Source organism: Mirounga angustirostris, unplaced genomic scaffold, assembly GCF_029215605.1.
Source record: "Mirounga angustirostris isolate CCGP_5_RB_7025 unplaced genomic scaffold, mMirAng1.0.hap1 SCAF_8, whole genome shotgun sequence".
Taxonomy (NCBI): domain Eukaryota; kingdom Metazoa; phylum Chordata; class Mammalia; order Carnivora; family Phocidae; genus Mirounga; species Mirounga angustirostris.
Window position 1 is genome coordinate 71,410,219 of NW_026991716.1, and position 22,960 is coordinate 71,433,178.

General features: G+C 35.8%; 1 protein-coding gene across 8 annotated transcripts in view; it reads left to right on the plus strand.

The window, feature by feature from the left end:
• The window catches only part of DOP1A (DOP1 leucine zipper like protein A), a 113,889-nt gene that overhangs the window by 55,747 nt on the left and 35,182 nt on the right, over nucleotides 1-22,960 (plus strand). For all 8 annotated transcript variants that reach the window (XR_010413684.1, XR_008505343.2, XR_006789310.3 and 5 more), the window contains exons 5-14: nucleotides 11-200; nucleotides 1,879-1,977; nucleotides 9,014-9,113; nucleotides 9,831-9,940; nucleotides 11,118-11,226; nucleotides 12,342-12,462; nucleotides 13,936-14,055; nucleotides 16,096-16,210; nucleotides 16,935-17,168; nucleotides 21,820-22,447. Coding sequence is in view for 5 of the 8 variants with exons in the window: in XM_045867167.3 (XP_045723123.1) it covers nucleotides 11-200; nucleotides 1,879-1,977; nucleotides 9,014-9,113; nucleotides 9,831-9,940; nucleotides 11,118-11,226; nucleotides 12,342-12,462; nucleotides 13,936-14,055; nucleotides 16,096-16,210; nucleotides 16,935-17,168; nucleotides 21,820-22,447 (1,826 nt within the window). In the remaining 3 variants the exon portion in view is untranslated. The remainder of the gene's footprint in view (nucleotides 1-10; nucleotides 201-1,878; nucleotides 1,978-9,013; nucleotides 9,114-9,830; nucleotides 9,941-11,117; nucleotides 11,227-12,341; nucleotides 12,463-13,935; nucleotides 14,056-16,095; nucleotides 16,211-16,934; nucleotides 17,169-21,819; nucleotides 22,448-22,960) is intronic.

The following is a 22,960-nucleotide window of genomic DNA, read 5'->3' on the forward strand; positions in this document are numbered from 1 at the left end:
TGTATCTCAGAACAAACACCTTGTTGGAAAAGGTTGCTGCTGCCGTGGACCAGTCAGCCTTCTACAGTGCCCTCTGGGGTAGTCTCCTCACCAGTCCTGCTGTACGGTTACCAGGAATCACATATGTTCTCGCCCATTTGAACAGGAAGCTTTCCATGGAAGATCAACTTTATATAATTGGCAGTGATATTGAGCTAATGGTACGTCTATGTATGGTTGCTCACGTAACATACTTCTTCCGAGCCAGGCACACTATTCCAGACAGATAGTGAGAATTGTGCCACGAACAGAGTTCCTGTTTTCATGGAACTCACAGTTTTCATCAAGGAAACTTAAAGACCAAAGTAGTCACTAAGAATTGTTTTTAAAAGCTTCAAAAAATTTTTTTCATGGGGAAGGAATTGTAGGTTATATGTTATCTCCAGCTGCTACTCAAGCAAATAAATGGTCTTTATTACCATCTTTATAACTGATCAGACCACTATTAACATAGCCACATTAATTATGTCATTCCAAAGGGGACCTTCTCCTCAGTCATAGCTTTCATTATAGGAATGATGGATTTTCAACAAAGTGACAGCCAGATTCTGTATGGAATTTGCACAAGAAGATATAGTACCAAAGGAGATGGTGAAAGATAGTACCCAAAAAATCACATTGATTGCTTATACTTTTTAATTTCTAGATTAAGAACAGAGGGAAACCTTTTATCTCTGTAGAGTGCTATATTGTGAAAATTAGCAAGGAGTAAAAAACAAACCTTCAACGGTCACTATGAAAAGTTTTTTTTTGTAATTATGGTTAATCATCCTGCACTTTTTTCCCATATGATTATGAAGAGACTGAGATTTTTATGCAGATTTTTGGTTACATTTATTAAACTATAATTAATGTACACTGAAAATAAAATCTTGTGTGTACAGTAGTATGAATTTTGACAAATGCCTACAGTCGAGTAACCAATACTATAATCAAAATAAAGACTATTTACATCACTCCAAAAGTTCTTCTGGGGCCCTTTGTAGTTATTTCTCTTCATACTCCCAGGCCCTTGTGAACACTGGTCTGATTTCTGTTCCTATGTTGTACTTTTTCCAGAATATTATATAAATGGGATCATACAATATAAAAAAGAACTACACCAGGATACCAATTTCATATATCAGATTGGCAAAAATGGAAACACACACACACACACACACACGGGTAAACATGGAAAAACAGAAATTGTCACACAAAGCTGGTGGGAATATAAATATATATAACCTTAATGGAATGCATTGCATTATTTATACTGCAAATGCATATACCCCAAGACCCAGCAGTTCTATTTTAAGGGATTTATCCTACATGGGTACTTGTACATCTGTATATTGTAGCATTATTTACAATAATAAATATTTACAAACAGCATAAATATCATTAGAAGCCTATTAAAAAATTAGGATTCATCTATGAAATAGTCTTTAGCCATGAAAAAATAGTGAAGCTGTGTATGTAGTATTAAGGAAAGATCTCCAAAATCTATTATTAAAAGAAAAAGGCAAAATTTGGGATATATGCATGTGTGTTTTTATTTACTTATATTTGTAGGAAATATTCACTAGTTATACTGGTTGCATGCAAAAAGGAAATTGAGTGGTTGGGAGACAAATATGGAAGAGAACTTTTTGCTGTATATACTCTATTGTGTGCCTTAATTTTTTTTAAACCATCATAATATATTTACCTATTCAAAATAATGTAAATACATTTCATCAGTGATAAGAAACTGAGAAGGATACTTCTGTCTATTGGAGAAAATGAAGCATTCCACTTGCATGGTAAATCTTTCCCAGTGTAACAGGCAATAGATATTAAAGGCTCTCTTTATTTCAGGTAGAAGCAGTAAGTACTTCAGTGCAGGACTCAAGTGTACTTGTACAGAGAAGCACATTGGACCTCATACTCTTCTGTTTTCCATTCCACATGAGTCAGGTAAAACATTAATAATGACATTAATATAAGGAATTCTTTGGAAAACCATAGATTCCTGATGTATAGTTATTTTTTAAGTTGGATTTAAGTTGAATTCTTTTGTTTTATGAATTGGTAAGTACAATACATACTATGTAGAATACATGCAGGGCTTGAACTCACAACCCTGAGATCAAGACCTGAGCTGAAATCAGGAGTCGGACACGTAACCAACTGAGCCACCCAGGAGTTGTGAACAAGTTCCTTTTTTAAGGAGTAGAATTTGTAGGGTCACCTGGGTGGCTCAGTTGGTTAAGCGTCTGCCTTTGGCTCAGGTCATGATCCCAGGGTCCTGGAATTGAGCCCTACATCAGGCTCCCTGCTCAACGGGGAACCTGCTTCCCCCTCCCCCTCTGCTTCTCCTCCCCCCAACTCATCTTCTCCTTCTTTCTCAAAGGAAATAAATAAAATCTTAAAAAAAAAAAAAAAAAAGTAGAATTTATGGAAATTTTGAAAAAAAGTTTATTGATTTGCATAAGAACATGGAAATTAAAATAGATTTTTCAGGGGCGCCTGGGTGGCTCAGTCGTTAAGCGTCTGCCTTCGGCTCAGGTCATGATCCCAGGGTCCTGGGATTGAGTCCCGCATCGGGCTCCCTGCTCGGCGGGAGGTCTGCTTCTCCCTCTCCCACTCCCCCTGCTTGTGTTCCTGCTCTCGCTGTCTCTCTCTCTGTCAAATAAATAAAATCTCTAAAAAATAAAATAAAATAAAGTAAAATAGATTTTTCATACCTTTAAAAAAAGTTCTAACCTATAAAAAACAAGAGGTAATCATTGCTAGCTCTGAGTGACGCAGGACTCTGTGACCCAGGCCTTCTACCCAGCTGTTATCTCTGTCCTGATGTAATTTACCTTTTCTTAGTTTGGCGATTTGGTGATTTATGTCAGACCCGTAGCAGAGTTCAGTTTGAAAGCCAAATATTCAGTCACTGTGACAGTCTCTAGTAGTTTTATTACAAATGAGAACAGTTAACAAATCATGAGTGAAGTGTTTCATTGGTGGAAATGTAATCAATGTCTTCATTTTTAAAGAGGTGGTCTAAACTTTGATAAGGAGTTATGTAGAACACCAATATGTGAACATTCAGAATGGAAGAACAAAAGTAATAAGATATGGAAAATTTCTACCTTGGAAAAAGATATTTATTTCTAAAAAGTCATTAGCAGAAAAGACTATTATTTTGGGTTTTTGTAAGAACTATGGTTAGTAGATAACTAATGAATTTTCATTATGATCTGTCATGCTCACATTTTTCTTTATTACTTTATTCAGTTTGAAATTGAATTATTAATAATTGAAGAATTTTACACGTCATTGCCTGTAGTCCCTAATTGGGACATAAACTGTCCCCATTTTCTGTTTTTGAGATTTTCCATCCTTAAACCAGAGGCTTTTACTCTGCCTCTGGCTTTTCATAGAAACACCTGCTGGGACATAAGTCTAGTCTAAACTTACCAGTATAGGGGTGGGCAAACAGCTTGTCAGGTAGTGTAATGAGTTTGACTTTTTTAAAGACTCATAAAAGAAAGCAAAGAAGAATATGCTAAAGTAATGTATATGGCTCAAAAGCCTAAAATATTTATTACCTGGGTCTTTATTGAAAAAAATGTATTGACCTTTACTCTTAAACTTTCCCATTGTTTTCTTCCCTTCCAAGCATTTAACGTTATTAGTCTTTCAGTATACTGATAGGTGACTTCAGCAAGATCTGAGGGATTAAGTCATGGTAGACTTAAATTGGGAAGAACTTAATTTGTAATCTCATTAGACCAGTGTTTCTCAACCTTTTGTTTAGCTGAATTTCCTTCAGTACTTTCTTAATGTACCACCTCTGTATTCCTACCAGCCAAGATTTTCTTAAGCGTTACCTTTTATAATTTGTATTATAAAACCAATAGCTGTATTTAATGTTTTTTTAATACATACCCTACCCAGACCCAATTATATTTTCCCCCTATTACTCTACCAGATTATTAGATTACCTGAGAATATGGAAAGACAAATCATCTTTGTTCCCCACTTTTCCTCTTTCCATATCTTTCATATATAATCAATTTTAAGCAAATATTGATTGTAATCATAACTTAAGAGAGCCTTCATTACATTGTCCCAAAAGTGATTGCTGTTAATAGCTTCAGCAGTTGATGGGTTCTTAGACTCTCTCTACTTATTTCATGGAGAGTTGACCCTAATCTCTAATACTTATATCTTTAAGTGAGAGTTCTTTTCCATATTAGAAATGTGTGGCAATGTCAACTGTAATCAAGAAGTGACTTCTTACGTTCTTAAGAGTAGTTTGGGCGCCTGGGTGGCTCAGTCATTAAGTGTCTGCTTTTAGCTCCAGTCATGATCCCAGAGTCCTAGGATCGAGCCCCACATCGGGCTCCCCGCTCAGCGGGAAGCCTGCTTCTACCTCTCCTACTCCCCCTGCTTGTGTTCTCTCTCTCACTGTCTCTCTCTCTCATAAATAAATAAAAAATCTTTAAAAAAATTTAAAAAGTAGTTTGAGGGAGAGGAGGGCACATGGGTGGCTCAGTTAGTTAAGCAACTGACTCTTAATTTCAGCTCAGGTCATGATATCAGGGTCCTGAGATGCAGCCTGTGTTGGGCTCCACACTCAGCAGGGAGTCTGCTTCTCTTCCCCTCTCTCTTCCCCGGCCTCCCCCCCAAGCATGCACTTTCTCTAAAATAAACAAATCTTTTTTTAAAAATAAAAGAGTTTGTTTTTGTTTTTGTTTTTCAAAATAAGATTGAGAGACATTAGTACTTAAAAAATTTTTTTTTAAAATTTATTTGAGAGAGAGAGAGGGAGAGCAAGCACATGTGCAGAGGGAAAGGGAGAGGGAGAGAAGCAGACTCCCTGCTGAGCAGGGAGCCAGACAGGGGGCTTGATCCCACAACCTGGAGACCATGACCTGAGCCAAAATCAAGAGTCCGATGCATGGGCGCCTGGGTGGCTCAGTTGGTTAAGTGACTGCCTTCGGCTCAGGTCATGATCCTGGAGTCCCTGGATCGAGTCCCGCATCGGGGTCCCTGCTCGGCAGGGAGTCTGCTTCTCCCTCTCCCGCTCCCCCCTCTTGTGCTCTCTCTCTCTCTCTCTCTCACTCTCTCTCTCAAATAAATAAAATCTTTAAAAAAAAAAAAAAAAAGTCCGATGCTTAACCAACTGAACTACCCAGGCACCCCAAGACATTAGTACTTACCAAGATTTTGTGAAAAGGTCTGTAATCTTCATATCTGATGTTAGATAGAACAGCAGTTCTCAAATGCTTTAGTTTTAGGACCCTATTACGCTCTTTAAAAATATTGAGGATCCTGGGGTGCCTGGGTGGCTCAGCCGGTGAAGCATCTGCCTTCAGCTCAGGACATGATCCCAGGGTCCTGGAATCAAGCCTCTTGTCCAGCTCCCCCCTGCTTGTGTGCTCTCTCTCACTGTCTCCCTCTCAAATAAATAGAATCTTGAATGAATGAATGAATAAATAAATAATATTGAGGATCAAGGGGCACCTGGGTGGCTCAGTTGGTCCTGCCCGTGTGCTCTCTCTCACTCCCTTTCAAATAAATAAATAAAATCTTGAATGAATGAATGAATAAATAAATAAATAATATTGAGGATCCTGGGGCACCTGGGAGGCTCAGTTGGCTAGGGGTCTGACTCTTGATTTTGGCTCAGGTCATGATCCCAGGGTCTCAAGGTCCTGGGATCAAGCCCCACTTTGGGCTCCCCACTCAGTGGGGAGTCTGCTTGAGGATTCTCTCCCTCTTTATCTGTCCCTTCCCCTGTTCATATGCTCACTTGCATGTGTGCGCCTGCTCACTCGCTCTCTAAAATAAATAAATCTTTAAAAAAATATATTGAGGATCCTAAAAACATATTTTGCTTATGTAGTTTAGATCTGTCTATATCATATTAGAAATTAAAACAGATTTTTAAATATTTACTAATTCATTTAAATATAACAGATAACAGGAGCGCCTGGGTAGCTCAGTCGGTTGGGAGTCTGCCTTCAGCTCAGGTCATAATCTTGGGGTCCTGTGATCAAGCCTCTAGTCGGACTCTCTGCTCAGCGGGGAGTCTGCTTCTCCCTCTTACTCTTCCTCTGTGCTCTCCCTCCCTCTCTCTCAAATGAAAAGGTGAAATCTTAAAAATAAATAAATAAAAATAAAGATAGCAGTAACAAAGTTATCATGTTAGTATAGATAACTTTTTATGAAAGTAACTCTTTGCCAACACATTTAAAAAAATGGTGAATAAAGTAGCATTGTTTTATTTTTCCACAAATTTCTTTAATGTCTGGTCTAATAGTACAGAGCAGAATGCTCATATCTGCTTCTGTGTTCAATCTTTTGTGATTTTTTTTCTTTCGATTGAAGTGTATGGAAAAAGATCTCTCACTGATACATAATTGGAAAAGGGAGGAGTGTTTCAGCAGTCTTTTGCTGTTAAATCAGCGTATTCTTCGATACTGCACCAAAACTCAGTAAGCTGTAGTTTTAAAAAAATTAATTGCAATATGGAATCTAAAACCAAATCAGTGAACTTTTCATATTCTGTTTCATGAAAATCTGATCTGTCTTGTACTTTGAATACATCTTTTACCCAAAGTTTTATTTGTTTGTTCGCTGGGCATGGGGTGGGGCTTGAACTCAGGACCCCGAGATTAGGCCAAGCTGAGGTCGAGTCCGTCACTCAACCAACTAAGCAACCCAGGTGCCCCCAAACACGCTTTTATAACATCATGACTGGTTATTTGGAAAATGTTAGTTCTGAATTATGCAGATCTTCCAGAGGTTAACACAATAACAAACTGTCACATTGCTTACTACTACCACCAATCTCATAGGTAAAGTTTTTTAGGTATTGGGAAGCTTTCAAGCCAAATACAGATTTTCTAAAATTTTAATTTTCTTGGGGTGCCTAGCTGGCTCAGTTGGTAGAGCATGTGACTCTTGATCTTGGGGTTGTTATGTTCGAGCCCCATGTTGGGTGTAGAGATAACTTAAAAGTAAAATCTTCTTTTTTTTTTTTAAGATTTTATTTATTTATTTGACAGAGAGAGACACAGCGAGAGAGGGAACACAAGCAGGGGGAGTGGGAGAGGGAGAAGCAGGCCTACCGCTGAGCAGGGAGCCAGTGCGGGGCTTGATCCCAGGACCCTGGGATCATGACCTGAGCCGAAGGCAGATGCTTAACGATTAAGCCACCCAGGTGCCCCCTAAAAATAAAATCTTAACAATTGTAATTTTCTCTTGGAAGCTCAAAATTTATTCTCTGTTATTATGAATATTAATTGTTTTTCTTGAAGTGACAGTCTCCCTTTATTTTTGAGAAAATATCTGCCAGGTGTTCAAGTCTGAGTAATCATAGTTTGTATCAGTCCCTCTTTCAAGTAAAAGTGGTATTTGGTAAAAAACAAAACAAAACAAAACAAAAACGAGTAGTACAGCTCACAATTCAGTCACACAGTGCTTTTCCTCAAGACATCTGTCTTGTAATGTCAAAAGTGTTTTGTGTATACTCCCCATTTCATTACACAGTATTAAAAGATTTGGGTGCAGGGGCTAATATTTAATAAAATAAACTTTTTTCTGCTTCATTAACAACATTCCTAAGGGAAACTAGCTTTTTTGTCTTTGTTTTTAATTTTACTGTAAGTACATGACAGTAAAAAATCCCGACTCCAAGGACAGTAAATGCCACTGCTGTATTGCTTCTGTTCATGCTCAGGTGCTGGCAGGTTTACCCAGTATTGCTCAATCAGAGCAAATGTCAACACATCTCAGAAGGCAGATAGCATCTTGGTATTGTCAGGAATATAGTTTTTACCTTTTGGACCTCCTGAAAGGGTCTTAGAAATCCCCGGGAGTTCAGGAACCACCCTTTGAGAATTGCTTAGGTTAATAAAAGGCATCTGTGCTCAGATGAGTGACCATACTTTTTCAGCTATTGATGATCTGTGTTCTGTAACATCTTAAATTTCTAAGATTCCTTTAAAACAAATAAGCTGGGTGCATCCTTTTCCAGTACTGTCAAGGAGCATGGTATAGTGAAAAGTTGACAAGTCAATGATTAAGAAGTCTGTTCTCAAAAAAAAAAAAAAAAATTGTTCAAATTAAAAAAAAAAGGTTCTTTATTCAGGTGAGGTACTAACCAGATATTTGGTTAAGTACTTAGGCCCTGTGAGGCTCTGTTTTTTTATTCTAGAATGATTTTTAGACTATAGTTGATTTCCACATTACCTTCTAATGCTCAGATTCCACAATTTTATTCTAAAGTCATTATCTAGTAATACTTTAATAGCAATTCAATTAGCTGTCTTCCTTTTATCTTTCTTTTAACTTCACCTCTTTTAGCTAAAACCAGACCATTAGGAAATCATTTTTTGAACATCTAATTAAGGCTATTAGGAAAGGCAGAGAAAGAAATGAATTTTCTCTTTAGAAGATCTGGAGTAAAAAGAAAAAAATTAAGATGTGTTAAAGTTGGATATGGGTACAAAAGCATTTCGTTATATTGTTTTCTTTATTTTTCTATATATTTGAAATACAAGATAAAAATGTTTTAAAGATCAGGAAATGAAAGACTTGGAATTGATGAAGATTGTGAACTTCTAACTTAATTACTGCCAGTTGACACCACTGTGAATGTGAAAGACTAAAGGCCTGCGATTTTCTTGAATCTGTTCCATTTCTCTCCATTTTTTTTGTTTTGTGTCAGATCTTGCTAATATTGGATAGGATAAAGAACTTTAAACTGGAGATTAAAATAATTGAGTTATGCAACTAAATATCTGTGCTACCTTTTCTTACTGTTTCCTAATCTGTAAAAGGGAAGTAATCATTCCTGTGTTTGAAAAGTCAAATGAGTCCTATATGAAACTTACCTCCTAAGCCGTAACATTCTGAGTATATTGCAAGGTGGGATTTTTTTAAAGAGGAAAGAAAGGAATGTGTTTTTGTATGTGATTAAGTAAAACCACGTTTCGAACTTTTTCAGGCCACTCGACCAGATATGATCAGGATCTTGTCAGCAGCCCTTCACGTAGTACTGAGGAGGGATATGTCCCTGAACCGGAGACTTTATGCATGGCTTCTTGGTAGGTGTTTGATGTGTATGGTCTTAGCTGAGGAAAGACAGAGGGAAATTTGCCATACCTAAGTATTAACAAGTTTTATGTATGTCCTAAATGAAGAAACTCATAGTCTGCTTAAATAGACAGTAAAAATATAAATAGTATTAACTGTGTATTATATGAAAAAATTTCAAAACCTTAACAACAGAGGCTATTTTAACCCATAAGTCATGTTTCCTTTGACAAGAGTCTGTAGACAAGGAAAGATAGATTAATAACCAAAATAATAACAATTTCCAAAACTTCGAAGTCATCAAAGGAATCAACAATTACTATTATCTCACACATGGTTCCTTACCAGTCTCCCACTCAAGCAATAACTGCTTTGTTCTTCCATACTTTCTGTGAGTGTTTGGCCTGTCTTCATAACTCCTTACTGCCCAGAGTGAAAAGATACAATATAACTTATCTTGGGTTTTCTGAATCCTCAGTTATTTCACTCTTAGTAAGATTGAAAAAAAATACAGGATAATGCTGGAAGAATACTATGATATTCACTTAAGTATTGAACTGGTTTCCCTTTATTAAACTATCTAAAATGATCTCTCTTGCTGACATTGATTGGGCTACTAATTGGTAAGTGTTTGGTGCTGTTTTTGAGATATTTGCTGTTTTGGTATTTAGTGAACAACAGTTAGGAGAATTCCATTTTAATTTATTTTGCTATTTGCTTCCATGGAGGTTTTGATAACAACGGTGCTATGATAGGACCCAGAAGCACAAGGCACAGTAATCCTGAAGAACATGCCACTTACTATTTCACTACCTTTTCAAAAGAATTGTTGGTCCAGGTAACGAATGCTTTCACTTTATTTTTTGGTTACTCCCTGATCAGTGGAGTTACTCAACAAAGTGTTAGACAAGGTCATGCCTTAATTGAATTAGTTCATCATTGAAGGGTGGAGACAAGGCTCACAAATATCCTAAGAATGACTGTAACAAGCAAATGATTACAATAAAACGAGTAAGGAATCTTAAGATAGACTCACTTCTTTATAAGTCCAGAGATCTTTCTTAACTTTGTTCTCATGACTTTATGAAAACGTAGTTTCATCTTCTCACCTATCTGCCCTATGAATTGGAGCTCTTCCAAAAATGAGCTAGAACCTGTGTTATTTCCTCTGAAGCCTCATGGAAATTTTGGTTGCAAGAGGAATCTAAATGTGGTAAAACTACTATTGTAATGGAAAGGTTAAAATGAGCCATAGTTTTATTTTATATTATTTTTACTTTAATTATGAGATATTCAAGATAACTCAGTAACAGAAAATACATGGTATCTGAAGCATTTTTAAATGAGTGAGGTTATAAGAATACAGTTTTGAAAATCGGAGGGGTAGACGAACCATGAGAGACGATGGACTCTGAAAAACAAACAGGGTTCTAGAGGGGAGGGGGGTGGGAGGATGGGTTAGCCTGGTGGTGGGTATTGAGGAGGGCACATTCTGCATGGAGCACTGGGTGTTATGCACAAACAATGAATCATGGAACACTTCATCTAAAACTAATGATGTAATGTATGGGGATTAACATAAGAATAAAAAAAAAACATTAAAAAAAAAAAAGAATACAGTTTTGAGTTACCAGTGGGAAGACAATTGAATAGTAACAGACGCTGTCACAGTACTGTGCCATACTTTGGGGCCTGTTGATGATATTAAATAGAAACATTTTTATCTTTCAGGCAAAAAGTCAAAGTAACTCATGAATTTATGTTTCTAGATTTTCTTTAACTTTTCCACTTTTTTTCTAGAGAAAATGTAAGCACTCTTTTTTTCCCCTCAAAATGGATGAATATAACTTTTTTTTCCCCTTAGCAGGGGAAAAAAGCTAACTTCAGTGAAAGAACTTCAGAAAAGCAATAGATGTAAATCTCCATTACATATGGTCGTATTTAAATTTTTTCTTAAGAAAAAAGTCTTTGCATCTGTTTATTTAAATGACTAATATACTTTTTCTTTTTTAAAGGCAATGGTGGGGATCTTACAAGTGAATGGATTTGGAGAAGAGAGCACTTTAATGCAGGATCTAAAACCTTTTCGTATTTTAATCAGTTTACTTGACAAACCTGAGCTAGGTAATATATACTGTCCTAGGGCATAAGATCACGTGTGGTTGTTTTGTACTGTTTCATAATAAAAATAAGACAAAATCATTATGTAGAGAAATTGCTGTATTTCGAGGTGGTCTTCAAATACAGGTTCTCAACAATTTCTTACTAAAATTTACTCTAGAACATTAAGAAGGTACAGATGTATACATCCAAGCCATATGTTCTCATATTTTTACCTTGTGATATATATAATGGAGGAGTCGTTTTAAAGATACTATCTAAGCTCTTCTTAGTCCTGATTAAGTTATTGAAGCATTTATGATCTATTATGACGTCCTCTCCCTCAGCTTGATTCCCCACATCCCCCTTGTTTTCTGTGTTTTCCCTATCTTCATTGTATATTTCTCAGATATTAGCTCTATTGGAAAGTTAGTTATGGCACCTGAGACAGAAATTAAGAAAAACCAAAAATATTAGAAACAATAAAATGAAATAATAAAGTATGTAATTTTATTAAATTACATGCAGATGTTTTAGCAAATGTGCGTGTCTTCTCACCAACTCAAAATAAAAATGAAAAATTTTAAATATAAAAATAATTTGAGTTGTTCAGTGGCTTTGAGAATTTATTTTAGCTATTGTGTGATAATAGATGAAGCTCAGAACATTTTTTTAAGGAGATTAGCATCTGTTGTAGCAAAATTTGCCTTGTGCATTTTTATATCATTTAAAATAACATTAGTAATAATGTAAGTATTGAATACTCATTATATTCTGGGAACTATGCTCCCCACCTTACAAATATTTTTTTCCCAACCCTGTAACGGCCCTGTAAGTTTGGTATTACCCTCATTCTAGGTGAGGAAACCAAAGCTCAGAGAAGTTAAATAACTTTTCCAAGTATATTGTTATTTTAACTGCCAAAACATACTTCCTTGATTTTGTCATTTTTATTATGTCAACCTATTTTTAAATAAACATTTGTTCAGATCAAAATGTGAAGTTTAGTATAGCTTCCAGAAAAAATTATTTTTTCAAAATAGTTGTTTTAAAGCATCCTATGATCAGGCCAACTTGTAAATAATCCTGAAGTGTCAATGCTAATTAATTATTGCCTTTAATATGTATATTAATTTTAGGACCTGTAATTCTGGAAGATGTCCTAATTGAAGTATTTAGAACATTATATTCTCAGTGCAAAGCAGAATTGGATCTTCAAATGGAACCACCCTTCAGCAAGGATCATGCTCAGTTAAGCAGGTGGATTACCAAAAACCTAAGCATGATATAAAGATGTCCTCATGGAATTTATGTTCTGAATGAGTAAATCTGATTTTAAATATTACTGTATTCTGGCAGTATGAACTCTCATAATGAACTGCACTGATCTTTCAAATAGGCATTTACAGCTTAAGCATTATATAGTAGAACCACCACATTCCAGGTTGGTTCTCAATCTATCTGGTTAGAATACTAAATTTTAGCAATTAATGTGAAGATATAGATTCCAGGGAATTTATTCACACTTTCCAAACTCAGAAGAGATTAACTGCCACATGTCAGTTAGGGATGGAAGTTGTACCTTGCTTGGTACTAGGCCTGGATGTTTGCATGGAGTTGTGCCTCTTGCTTACTTGACACACTCAGGAGACCAAATCGTAGTTCAGAAAAAGATTTAACGTGGCGCTAAATGAATCAAAGGACACCAGGAGTTCTTTCAACAAGTTTTTTTTCAAGTTATGGTTATTTCTTCTTTCATATATATATAAATACATATTTTTTTAATCCCTGGGAAAAGTCATGTAATATTAGCATATCCTTTTCTCTAGTCAGTGATAGATTCATGTTGACAAGGTCTTACTTTTTCATTTCTTCTCTACTTTCAGCAGCCTGTTTTCCAGTCTCATCTGTCATTATGACAAAGGTTTCAAGACTTTAGTTTCTTTTACATAATTTGCATTCCATTTGTGTTTCCTTAGTGGGCTTTGGAGATAACCTGGGCTTTCCTAAAACACAGTTTTACATTATTAAAACATTTTAAGACAGCTTTTGATTTCTGATAAATATTCCTGTAATTTTTGTTTGAGAAGTTAATATTGACTACCCTGGTACTTGATTTCATTTTGTACTCTGCCTGATAATCTGTATTGCCCCATAGAGTATTCAGTTAGTCTTTTGTGCTGTAATATGCTAGCTGTATTGACAGTACCTCACTATATAAAAACAACTGTTTTAATTGTTAGGAAGGTTGGCAGGAGATGGTAGGTAGGTGGGTGCTTAATAGTCCAGATGTTCCCCACTTGAAATAAATTATTTTTCCCTGATGGAATTTCAGTAATCATGGAAATTTACAGTATTATTTTGTTGTTTTTCAGCTAAGAATAGTAATTTCCAAGGGAAACAAAAGAATGTAATGCCAAATTAACAGGCACTCAAAAGTTCAAAAATAACTTGCTCTTCTTTTGCTGGAAGCACAGATATTTTTTCTTATACGCTAATTTCTGATCTTGATCATACATTTGAGTATGAAAACCTGAATTTGGAGAAGTAACTACACATAAAGTAATAGAATGTCAGTATATAAAAATTATTTGTTGCGATTTTCTCACTAGCAAGTGTTCTAGCAGCTACCTAGGAATATGAACTGCCCTAACAACATTGCACTCAAATTTAATTCTGAAAAAAATAGATGTTAATATTTTTTCAGTTTTTGTTTCTCTTTTCCTTTTTTAGTAAATTAAGGGAAAATAAGAAAACAGCAGAGCTGATTAAAACTGCCAACCTTCTCTTTAATTCCTTTGAGCCTTATTATATGTGGGATTACGTTGCACGTTGGTTTGAAGAATGTTGTAGGTATGTTACACTATTTAATTTGTCTTAATTTAATAGCATCCAAAGTCAGTTTTTTTAAGTTGAGTCTAATGAAAAGAATGTTCTTATATATATGTATATAATATATATATAAAAGAAGATATATATATATATATTCTACTGACAACTATTGTTTAATAAACATAATCTGGCTCTGTCATGTCACTCTAGAACATAGAATCATTGGTCATATAATCTTAGAATTGAAAAGGAATTTAGAAAACAAGTTATTTAGTTACCAGCATAGATGAAAGATTTCCCTCTCCAGTCTATAGTAATCTGGTTTTTCTTCATTGTAGAGAAAATACCAAATTTTGGGGCTGCTGCCTCAGCACACTTTACCAAAATGATTCCCACTTTTAATAACAAATTCCTTGGTCATTCTTGTGTTTCTAAAATCCTAGAACCAACCCATATTGTCACTGGTGAGTAATAAGTGCCCTCTACCTCTTAGGACATAAAGTTTAAAAACTCTGAAAACCCAAGAATACTGGTGAACCTGAGTGGAATCTCTGGATTCTAGACCAAATCCTCTCAGAACCAGATTAACCTCTCAAGCCTTGGGAGCATGTAGTCAAAAAGTAAGCATGTGCGATCTTGGAATTAGAAGTCTTTTAAGAATACAAAACAGTATAACACCCAGTGCTGGGTGTTATACGCAAACATGAATCATGGAACACTACATCAAAAACTAATGATGTAATGTATGGTGATTAACATAACATAATAAAATAGAAAAAAATAAATACAAAACAATAATCCCTACAATGGTTTAGAAAGTTGTTTGCTTACTCATTCAATAGATAATGAGCACCTAGGAATATAGACAGTCCCAGTCTTCAGAGACCTTATAATGGGAACAAGTAAAACATGCACATGCTTATTCCTCGTATTAAATTAAAAGTTACAGATACCTTGGGGCACCTGGATGGCTCAGTCGGTTAAGCATCTGCCTTTTGCTCAGATCATGATCCCAGGGTCCTGGGATTGCGCTCCCAGGTTGGGTCAGGCTCCTAGCTCAGCGGGGAGTCTGCTTCTCCCTCTTCCTCTGTTCCTCCCCTCTGCTGTGTTCTCTTTCTCTCTTAAATAAATAAATTAAATTTTTTAAAAAAGTTATAGATACCTTAATAAATTAAAATGTGGTAGGAATATTGAGGAAATTATGAATGTCTTTTTGCCACCTAGCCCTGGCCTGGGTTTCCGCCTTCATAGTGGAAACTGTACTATCCCCTGAACATAACAGTGCCTGAGCCTTCACTCCTGCTGCTGAGCCTTCACTTGTGCTCTTTCTTCTAAAACATTCTTCCCCCAGCCCCTCTGGGAGGTCCTATGGAGAAGTGACCCACCTTTCAGTAGCCTTCCATGACTCCCTCAAATCTCCCATCAGAATCAACTCCTACACTGCCACATTGGTATATTTATTTGTCTATATGCTTATATTTTTGCTGGTTAGGGACTCTATCATATCCTTTTTGTGTCTTCAGAATGTAGGGCAACGTATATGGTCTTATAGGACTTATAGTACTTGGGACTTTAAATCTTACAGGATTTAAAGTGAATGTTTGTTGGAGGAATGATCAGAAGAGGCTTCCTGGAGGAGATAATGTTTGGTCTCAAACCATTAAGGATGGGTGCATTCTGGATTTGAGAGAATGAGGTTGAGGGAGGACAGCAAATCAGGAGGACAAGTTGTTATTAAAAAAAGGCCCTGAGGTTATAAATCAAGCAGCAAATAATCCATGTTAACTAAGAGATGATATGTATAGTGGGAGCAAGTCCAAAAAAGTGAGATCCACCCAGAACACTTGGAAGTGCAGGATGGGCGCTTCAGGAAGTTTAAACCTAGGAATCTTGCTTTGGAAATTTTCCACTTGGAGTTAAGTGTCCTGGGGGAAAGGGAATGTTCACAGGAACATCATTGTGTGTGTCCCAGTGTTGACTGTCATTAAAAAGAAAATTATGTATGTATGATATGAATATGCTTATCACTTATACTTGATAAAGTGAATTTTGTCCTTTTAGGAGGACATTGCACGCCAGACTTCAGATTGGGCCTGGAGATAGTAGTGAGTCATCTGAGTTACAGCTGACAAATTTCTGCTTACTGGTGGATTTTTTGTTGGACATAGTTTCTTTGGTAAGACCACCTTGGTAAAAAAAAAAAAAAAGTATTGAGGCAGTGTAATAACAATAGTTCAAATATTGCATGTTGGACATAGACCACATCTTTAAATAAATTTCATCTTTAAAGTTGATTTTTTTTCCCTTTTGGCATAACTTTTTTTTTCATAAATTTTTCCAAGTGTTCTGTCCTCTGACATATATATAATACATATATGTCTTATATAATACATGGAATATACTTCATAGCTGCATGTTACTGAAATTTTAAATGTTTAGTGTATAGTGGTCTAATGTTGCATTTATACTCACTAATAATTCTTTCTATTAAATGAAGACTGTTGGAAATGTTTTCTCCTTTTCTCTCCTTAATTCTTTGCTTTCTCATTTTGAAGCCTACTAGAAGTATGAGGGTGCTGTGTCAGGTATGACATTCAGCCTGTCTTTTGTCTTTAACTGATTGTGTTCACTTTTTTATATTATAATTTCTGTAATATAGCAGATGAAACTGGGATTATTTTATATTATATACCTTGAAGTACTTAAATTGAGAATTTGGGAATAGAAATTTTTTGTCAGTAATAAAATGACCATACAATATTAATTAAGAGCATGATGCATATAAAATATTGCAGATCAATAAAATTATTTTTGTTATATACATTAAAAATAAATGAAATAATAGAATTTTGGGGTTATACATTATATAAACTTTTGTCATTTTCACTTTCCATCTTCAGGAGACTTACATTGAAATCCAGACAGAACACTTGCCCCAGTTGCTGCTCAGGATGATTTCTGCCCTGACAAGCCATCTCCAAACATTGCACTTGTCTGAACTCACAGATTCACTCAGGCTCTGCTCAAAGATCCTTAGCAAGGTTCAACCTCCACTCTTATCTGCCAACACTGGAGGTGTGTTGCAGTTTCCAAGTGGGCAGAGCAACTCAGTCAAAGAATGGGAAGACAAAAAGGTAAGGTTTGCTATTATTTTTGGCATTAGAACAATTGTATTTCTTCAAAGCAGAATAGTTTATATGTAGTCATTTAAATATTAGTGAATTTTTTTCTAGATTCGAGTGTTGTGGCAGTAGACCATCCTATAGGCTTTTGGCAATTTAACTGTCTATATCAGCCCTCCACTAGAAATACAATGCAAGCAGCATATGTAATTTTTAACTTTCTGGTAGCCACATTAAAAAATAGAAACAGGGCGCCTGGGTGGCTCAGTTGGTTAAGCGACTGCCTTCAGCTCAGGTCATGATCCCACGGTCCTGGGATCAAGTCCCACATCGAGCTCCCTGCTCTGCGGGGAGCCTGCTTCTCCCTCTCCCACTCCCCCTGCTTGTGTTCCCTCTCTCACTGTGTCTCTCTCTGTCAAATAAATAAATAAAATCTGTAAAAAAAAATAGAAACAGGTGAAAATAATTTTTTTTTTTAAGATTTTATTTATTTATTTGACAGAGAGAGAATGAGAGAGAGCACATGAGAGGGGGGAGGGCCAGAGGGAGAAGCAGACTCCCTGCCGAGCAGGGAGCCCGATGTGGGACTCGATCCAGGGACTCCAGGATCATGACCTGAGCCGAAAGCAGTTGCTTAACCAACTGAGCCACCCAGGCGCCCCAGGTGAAAATAATTTTAATTATATTTTATTTAGCCCAGTATAGCTAATAAATTATCATTTCAACATATACTCAATATAAAATTGATAATATTTTTAAAATGAGCTATTTCACATTCATTTTTGTACTAAGTCTTCAAAACACACTGAAATGTATTTTACACTGAAATGTAAAATTTTTATCGGAAATACTTGATCTGTATTTAATTTTATAAAGTGTACATTTGAAAAATTAGATTCACATATCCAAGTTCTAAACATATTTAAAAGTTTTATCATAACTAAATTAAGTATTACTTTGTGAATTTTAAATTAACTGAAAAAATTTAGTTCTTTGTCAGATCAGGCATATTTGAACAGCTCAGTAGTCACATGTGGTTAGTAGCTACCATATAGGACAACAGGTTTATAATCTAAACTTTACTCATCCTTTTCATATATACACTAAATTTTTGGTGTGCTCTTCTCAAAATCTAGAGTCTTTTTGCTCTATTCAGTCTTCCAGATTCTTAATGCTAGCTTTATGACGCTGAACAGAATTATGATAATTTTAATGGCTGGCCATAGTATCTTACTTAAAACACCTGTGATGCACCTCTGGAAAAAAACATGTATATAATTCCGTTGAACTTAGGCACAGTGGCTCTATTTTAAAATAAAGATTTAAAATTTTCTGGCATTTAGGGTTCATTACCTTAATTCTGGGTTTGGGCTTGTATAGTTGCCCTTACTTTTTTTTCAGTTGCTTTTTTGTTTCCAGCCAGGCAAAATATTTTATCAGGATAGTCTAATACAACCTTTCCCATCAAATATTAATCCTAAAACTCTTTTATTGGACCTTTTAAATATATTGCTCTTCGTATATGAAATGAACGTCACTGACCCACAATCAATTTAAATATATCCCAGGATTATCCTACATAAATTAAAATCAGTCTCTTATTTTCCTTCCTACTTGCTTACTATTTATATGTGATATATATACTGATTCTGTTGTAGGAGAATTCATTTTGTATTGCTGTTTCCTTAATTTATGCCTCTAGGACCTTCTTAGAAATAAGACTAAAATAGGTTTTAACTGCTCTGTTTTTTGTTGTTGTTTTTTGAATGAGATTAATTCCAGTAGGGGGAGAACCTCAGCATTCTCCCAATAGCATATTCAAATATGTGAATAATTACCACGTAGAAAACATCTGGAGGCACTTATTGATGGTTACAGGGTAAGGTAAATGGGAACATCCATTCATATTAAATGAAGGACAATATAATATACTTTTTTAACATAATGGTGCATTAACCTGAGAGTATGCTTTTCCCTCTCTTTGGTTTGTTTCTGTATTCTCAGGCCATATGTTTTTTGTTTTTTTTTTACCGCAGCACAATGGTATTGTCTTCACTGAAATGTCTAAAATTTATCGTATTTGAAAGCTAAGAGTATTTTCCTTATTCCTTTTTTTAAAAGTATAAGTAAAGGAATGATTCTTTAAAAAAAATTGTGGCTCTAATTTTGTCTCCATGCGCACTTAGTACATTGTTATAAAATTAGTGTATTAGGTATCTATACCCAAATGTCCAAAACATGTCATTTCTTTCTCTTTTCAGAAAGACATTCTATTATAAAATAATCTGAAACATATATAATATAGACCATACAAATGTATACAAGTGTAATTGAATTTATAGCTTGAATTCTATTAATGTAGAGTCCATTGTTTTATGATCCTTATATGAAAAAAGATTAATACAGAAATAACTTTACCATAATAAGCTAATAACAGTTTTACCATTTAAGTGAGACTTCTTTTCAAAAAGGTATTAAAATACAAAGTTTTAGGTGGTTGTTAACCTTTCAAAGTAGAAATGTCGACAGTTCAATTCTGATAGATGCCTCTAAACTCTGGCATTATAATATGAAAAGTTCTTATACTGTTACAGTGATAGGTTACAGTAAAAATATGAAATTTAGAATCACCTAAGCTAAGCTCTTCTAATAACTACTAACCTTATTTGCTATGTAACGTTGGGCAAGTTTTGTTTTTAACTTCCCTGAGCCCTCAGTGTGCTTACCTTTGAAACAGTGAAAACAGCCTCTCTTTATCCAGTACCCACTCTGTGTATTCAGTGGTGAAGTAGGCACAGTCCCTGCCTTCCTGACCCGTTTTTGCTAGTTGGAAGGCCTACATTAAACAAATAATTGCACATTTAATTATAGTTGTGATAAACACATGAATGAAAACATAGAGTGGTAGGAATATGGAAAATGCGGTGATCTGACCTAGATTGTGGATGTAAGGAAGGCTTTCTTAAGGAAGGATTGTTTGAGTGAAGCCCTAGAGAAATGGGAGTGGGATGAGGTAGAAAGAAGAGAGCACCTGAGAAAGGAAGAAGCATTCCGAAAGGCTCTTCTGGCAGAAAGGAATGCTATGCACGCAGTGGGGGAGAGATGCAGTCTTGAGATAGGCAGGGGCCAGGTCATACAGAGCCTTTTCACTATACCAGGGCTTTTATTCTTTATTTTAGAAGCAGTGGGAAGGCACTGAAAGGTTAAAAGGCAAGTGACATAACATGATTTGTGTAATAGATAAATTACTTTGCAGTGTGCAGCATGGATCTCAGAAACAGTGTGGATGTGGGGAGACCTGCAGTAGTGCAGGTGAGAGATGGTAACAAGCTAACAAGATGGGGGCCTGAAGACAGAAATAAATGGATTAGCCTTATTACATTTAAGAGAAAACAATCAGTAACCCTAGTAGCGGATTGGTAAGGGTAATGAGTGATCACTAACATTTATTGAGTGCTTACTAACTGGCAGGCATTAGGCCATGCGCTTTAGATATACTGTCTTACTTAATCCTCACAGCAACTGTAAAATGTAGGAACTAGTGTTATCTCAGTTATATTTATCAGGAGACTGAGGTTTAGAGAGGTTAAATAACTTGCCAAGCTAGTAAGTGGCAGAACCTTAGCCAACTCATGGCCAGTACCCTTCAATGCTGTTCTGAAGTGGATGTAGGGGAAGTGGGAAGGAAAGGTGGAGAAGATCCCAAGAATCACCCTTAGGTTTCTGTCTTCTGAATGGTGGTGTCCTTCACTGAAGCAAGGAACACTGGGCAAGGCCCAGCTTTGTAGCCGCAGAACATTTTTTGTATCTTCAATAATCTTCACTAAGATCACTTTTTAGTTACTAAAAAGTACTCATATTCAAATTCAACTTATGCTCTGGCACAGTCCCCAAGCAATTCATGATATGGACAACTTTTGTTTCCTTAAACTAAGCCAGAAAATATGCTTGGCGGTTGTACTCCTCCTGTCTTTGTAGGAAGGGGATGGTTAATGCATTCCAGCTCTACTCAGCAGCTGGTCCATCTTTCCTTGATATTTTAATTGTCTTCCTATCTTCTCTTTCAGATTACAAACTATTCCTTTTATTCCTAGTACCTAATACAGTGTCTGGCACATAATGTGCGTTCAATAACCATTGAAAGAATGTAAGATTAATAGCACATATTTTAAATGGTCCATTACACATTTCATACAGAAATTTCACATTCGTGGGTTCTGAACAGATGACCTATTAGAATTTATTTGTTTTTTAAAATTTCTCATTCTTTGCATTGTTTAGACATTAGGAAAGTGATTTCATCAAGTAGACTGAATAAATTGTCAGTCATTTGAAAACAAGGATATGGATCCTAGAGATTTGTGCATACACATATTTTGCCCTCAAGAACCCAGCCTTAAGCTGTGCATGTAGTGAATAATAAATATTTAGCAAATGAGTTTATATTAATATATTCATTAGACCCATACCAGTATTTCCTATTGATTATCATAGACATATGAATCAGTGGTAGAAACTATTCTAAGATTCCAGCGGACATGTAGATTAAGTTTTAAATCATCTAATCCAAACTGACTTCTCTCAAAACATGGCCATTTCTAATTTTTATTTTCTAATATACACACTTAACTACTTAGCCTGTGCTCTTTTTAATGTCTATCAGGTATCATCAGTTTCTCTTGAAAATCCTACTGAAGTGTTTGAAGATGGAGAAAATCCACCAAGTAGTCGATCATCAGAGAGTGGATTCACTGAGTTTATACAGTATCAAGCAGACCGAAGTGATGACATTGACAGAGACCTGAATGAGGGACAGGGGACGGCTGCCATCCCCATCGGTAGCACATCCTCCGAGACAGAAACGGCCTCCACCGTGGGATCTGAAGAAACCATCATCCAGCCCCCTTCCATAGTCACTCAGGGGACAGCACCCCGAAGTGGGAAGACAGCCCAAAAAACTGCAATGCAGTGCTGCTTGGAGTATGTCCAGCAGTTTCTCACCAGACTTATCAACCTCTACATCATTCAGGGTAACACTTTTTCTCAGGCTTTGGCTACAGAGCATCCAGGGGATCTCAGTCGAGAGCGAGAGCAAGGAGAGACTCCAAAATGGGACAGAGATTCGCACGGGGATGTAAAAGAGAGAAACATAAGTAAACAAAAAACTTCAAAAGAATACCTTTCTGCCTTCCTTTCTGCCTGTCAGCTCTTCCTGGAGTGCTCCAGTTTCCCAGTTTACATTGCTGAGGGGAACCATACCTCAGACTTACATTCTGAAAAATCGGAGACTGGTAAGGTCATCTTGGTTTTATTTAAATATTTTTATGGCACGCCTTCTTTTTTTAAGGAGCACTCAGATATTAAAACTGGGACTTTTTTTTAGCCAGTTCATTTTTTAAAGTGTTACTTTGTAGATTTTTTTGATGAAATACTATCGTCATGGGGAGATATATAGTGATATATTAGAAAATGTTGTGATTTTGATGTCTTTCACAGATTGCTTACAAATGAATAGAAGCTAAGAAGGACATTAACTCCTTTCTCTAGAGAAAAGTAATGTAACATTTAGATCCATTGGTTTCCTTTATTAAGACTAGTATCATATATGTTTACCATTATTTAATTTTTATATATGCACACGCATAGTGCAGTGAGTGCTATGAGTGCTACATCATGTGTGTCGATTAATGTACTATTTTTCAGGACAGGGAAATAGATTTATGACTTGGCATAAAAAAACTACATACTAAAAAAGTTTATGAAATTCTTGTTGCTGTTTTATTTTCTTAAAGCTCCAGTCTAGG